Raw genomic sequence first — 2,971 nt, 5'->3', positions numbered from 1 at the left:
TTTCATTTCTGTATTGTTTTGATTTATTTCATATGTCATTCTTACCCAGCATACATACGGACAGAACACACGATACATCTATATCTAATCAACTTTTGCTGGTCAATGAGTACGACATGTTTTATCTGAATATAGGTACTTTTTATTTCATAATTATCCACGCGACTACAACCCGTTTTCCCGATATTTTTAATATCGAATTAATACATGGAAAAAATATCTCACATGTCAGTATATTCCATTTTACATTTGTGACTTTCACCTATCATAGTATAACCATTTATTTATATAGCTAGGTGAGATATATAGCTAGGTACTTATTACCTAACATGATTTAGTTGCACTATTGTAGTCTACAAATCAGTAACTTCAGTTTGTCACTTTACTTAATTAAATTAAGAAAAAAACCCAATAAATTACAGACGTTTATGTGTATATCTTGCTGTTAATTCTTAGTCAACACTATACTTAGCAAAACTCATTTTATGAATATTTTGCATTATTTCCAAGATTTCACAAGTAGTGCCTAATTTTTGTGTCTAACATTTCTGAATTTCGTACGAATCTTTGGTATGGTTATACCTATGTATTATTATTTCAGCCTCATTTCGCTATTTAGTTTTGTTTGTCAACATTTTATTGTTCAGTGTTAATGTATGACTTGAATTCCATTTCAATGTGTTATGTATGTTACTTTTAACTATATCTGCATTGATTAGTTACATTTTAATTCCGAATGTACAATTTTAATACTAAAAGGTGTATGTACGTTGCACGCGCGCTTTATGCAAAAAAGCAGATGCACCACGAATTCGAGCCAATTTGTACGTTCACATCTACCTATTATTATAATCAACTTTGCTTTGAAATATTTTTCTTGCAATTAGATCGGTGGTAATGCTATGGTGTTCCCGCTTGCAGCTGCAAACGTTAGACTTGGCCGACCTCTCGATGAACTTCTCCAAAACGGTCTAGGAGTAAAATGACTATCCCTCAAGCCTCTGATTGAAGGCACTGTGAAGATATGTTCAAAGTACCACATTGTAATTGCAATCAAATCATTCATATAATCATCTCTATAAAATATACTGTTACGACTTACTGATTAATTAAATGTAAAGTACTTGCCTGATCTCCAAGACGGGAAAATCTGTGGCTGCAGCTGGCCCGACGCAGATGTCACAGATACTGATAATTTCGGTCCTGAATTCTGTAATATAGCTCGAGTGACGGATCTCTTGAATGCCGGAGGCAAATTCAACGAACCTGAGCACACAGAATTAGTGTCACAAATATTTGATTATGCCGCAATTAAAATTATTAAATTCATATACCGAATCGGAGTTACCCGAGAGTTCTGATCAGGTAACTATCCATATATTATACTCGCATACTTACTCGTTATGTCATCGCTAAGAGTCATTTTTGATTGTTTAGTTGTTTGCTGAAGATGTTGTTCGATTTTGAAATTTTTCATAAATTTTCGACACACTGAACTTATGTCCTTGTCGTCTAAACATTCTGTGACATAAAAATCTAAGTATAGCATTGGATTTTCAATACGGTAAGCCTTAATTCAAAGAATAATTATCTTTTAATCATTTTGTGATGTTGGAACTGTTGACACACCTAACGAGTCCGAATTGGCGATGATATTTTCTCTGTATCTGTACCACTTCGTTACTGGATTCTCTTGAAGAAATAATTGTTTCAACTTTCTCAAACTTTGTACGGTTTCCGTCAAATCCTTAATGTCTTCGATAGAATTACATCTTGCATCGCACGATTCAAGCCTTTCGAAATTATTAATGGCCTTCAAAGTTTTCATTTTATTTCCTGCTATATTCAGAACTTTCAATGACATCTAAGGAAATATGGGAATTTTATAATATAATTAGGAATCGTGAACGTGGATCAATCAGTTTAGTTAATGTGTATAAGAGTTGAAAAGAGATAAACAATTTTTCAATCGGAAAAGGTTTTAGTGTAATGTAGTATATATTTACGGTTAAACTGTGACAGCTTCTGGGATCGAAATGCAGCGATTCTCCCGCGGAAATTTTCTGTCTTTCCACGTGCAGTTCTGTCAAGTTCTCTAGATTTCCCAAACCTTCAACTACGGCAATGTTATTGTATCCCAGAAATAATGATGTAAGATTTTGCAGACAGTCCAAGTTCTCAATTTTTGATATATTATTGTGTTGGAGATATAAATGCGTGATGTTCGTTCCGAAATGTAAATTTTCTATTTTACTTATCGAATTATTGTGGAGATAAACTACACGCAGGTTCCCACACATTGCAAAGTTACCCTTAATCAAAATATTTCATGTTAAATGAAAGGAAAGCATAAAGCGTAAAATCTTATTATCATTTACGCTATTAGGTTTTTTGAAGTCATTTTTACTCAATTCAGTTACCGTAATTCAGTCATTGATTATGAATTAGTTGAACAAACTTACAATCGCATTGATGAATTTGTCATTCATGTAGAGATGAGTGATTTTCCTTAGATGGTCCTTTTTTAGTTCTTTCGTAAGAGATTTCGACGCCTGCGTCTGAGAACACTTTTTTTCCACGTAAGCAGTCGTTAATTTAACCATTTTTTTAATCGATAGAAATTCCAATTTATTTACAAACATCTGCGATAAAATCACATAATTCCGCCTTCTTTACTTTCGCTCGCGTTTTAGCATTACGGCTACATTCAAGCATTGATCAAACAATTCTCGCAGTAATACCGCTTCATTTGAAACGAGATTAACATTCGATTTCAATTTCTAGTTCATTTCTTTGGATCACTCTCGTGATATTAACATCTCAGTAAACAGAAATGCATTTCTTTTACAAAGGAATCAGAAGAATTAGAAATACATAATCTGATCCGAAAGAATTCTCTCTCATTCGTGTACAATATAATTGGTACGAAAAATGTTGAAAATTTGCATTCAATGATAATCACTGTAATCAG

The 2,971-nt window shown here is 33.1% G+C and overlaps 1 protein-coding gene across 1 annotated transcript; it reads right to left on the bottom strand.

The window, feature by feature from the left end:
- Positions 1-781: 781 nt before the first annotated feature.
- On the bottom strand, positions 782-2,300 carry LOC124406734 (protein phosphatase 1 regulatory subunit 42-like). The gene is made up of 5 exons (XM_046882294.1): positions 2,007-2,300; positions 1,630-1,864; positions 1,399-1,536; positions 1,129-1,266; positions 782-1,014 (listed from the first exon to the last, which is right to left on the bottom strand). The coding sequence occupies exons 1-5, from the start codon at positions 2,298-2,300 to the stop codon at positions 884-886; spliced, it is 936 nt and encodes a 311-aa protein (XP_046738250.1). The 3' UTR covers positions 782-883.
- Between the last annotated feature and the right edge of the window lie 671 nt (positions 2,301-2,971).

This window comes from Diprion similis, chromosome 6 (assembly GCF_021155765.1).
Source record: "Diprion similis isolate iyDipSimi1 chromosome 6, iyDipSimi1.1, whole genome shotgun sequence".
Classification (NCBI taxonomy): Eukaryota; Metazoa; Arthropoda; class Insecta; order Hymenoptera; family Diprionidae; genus Diprion; species Diprion similis.
This window is presented reverse-complemented; position numbering and strand designations above follow the sequence as displayed.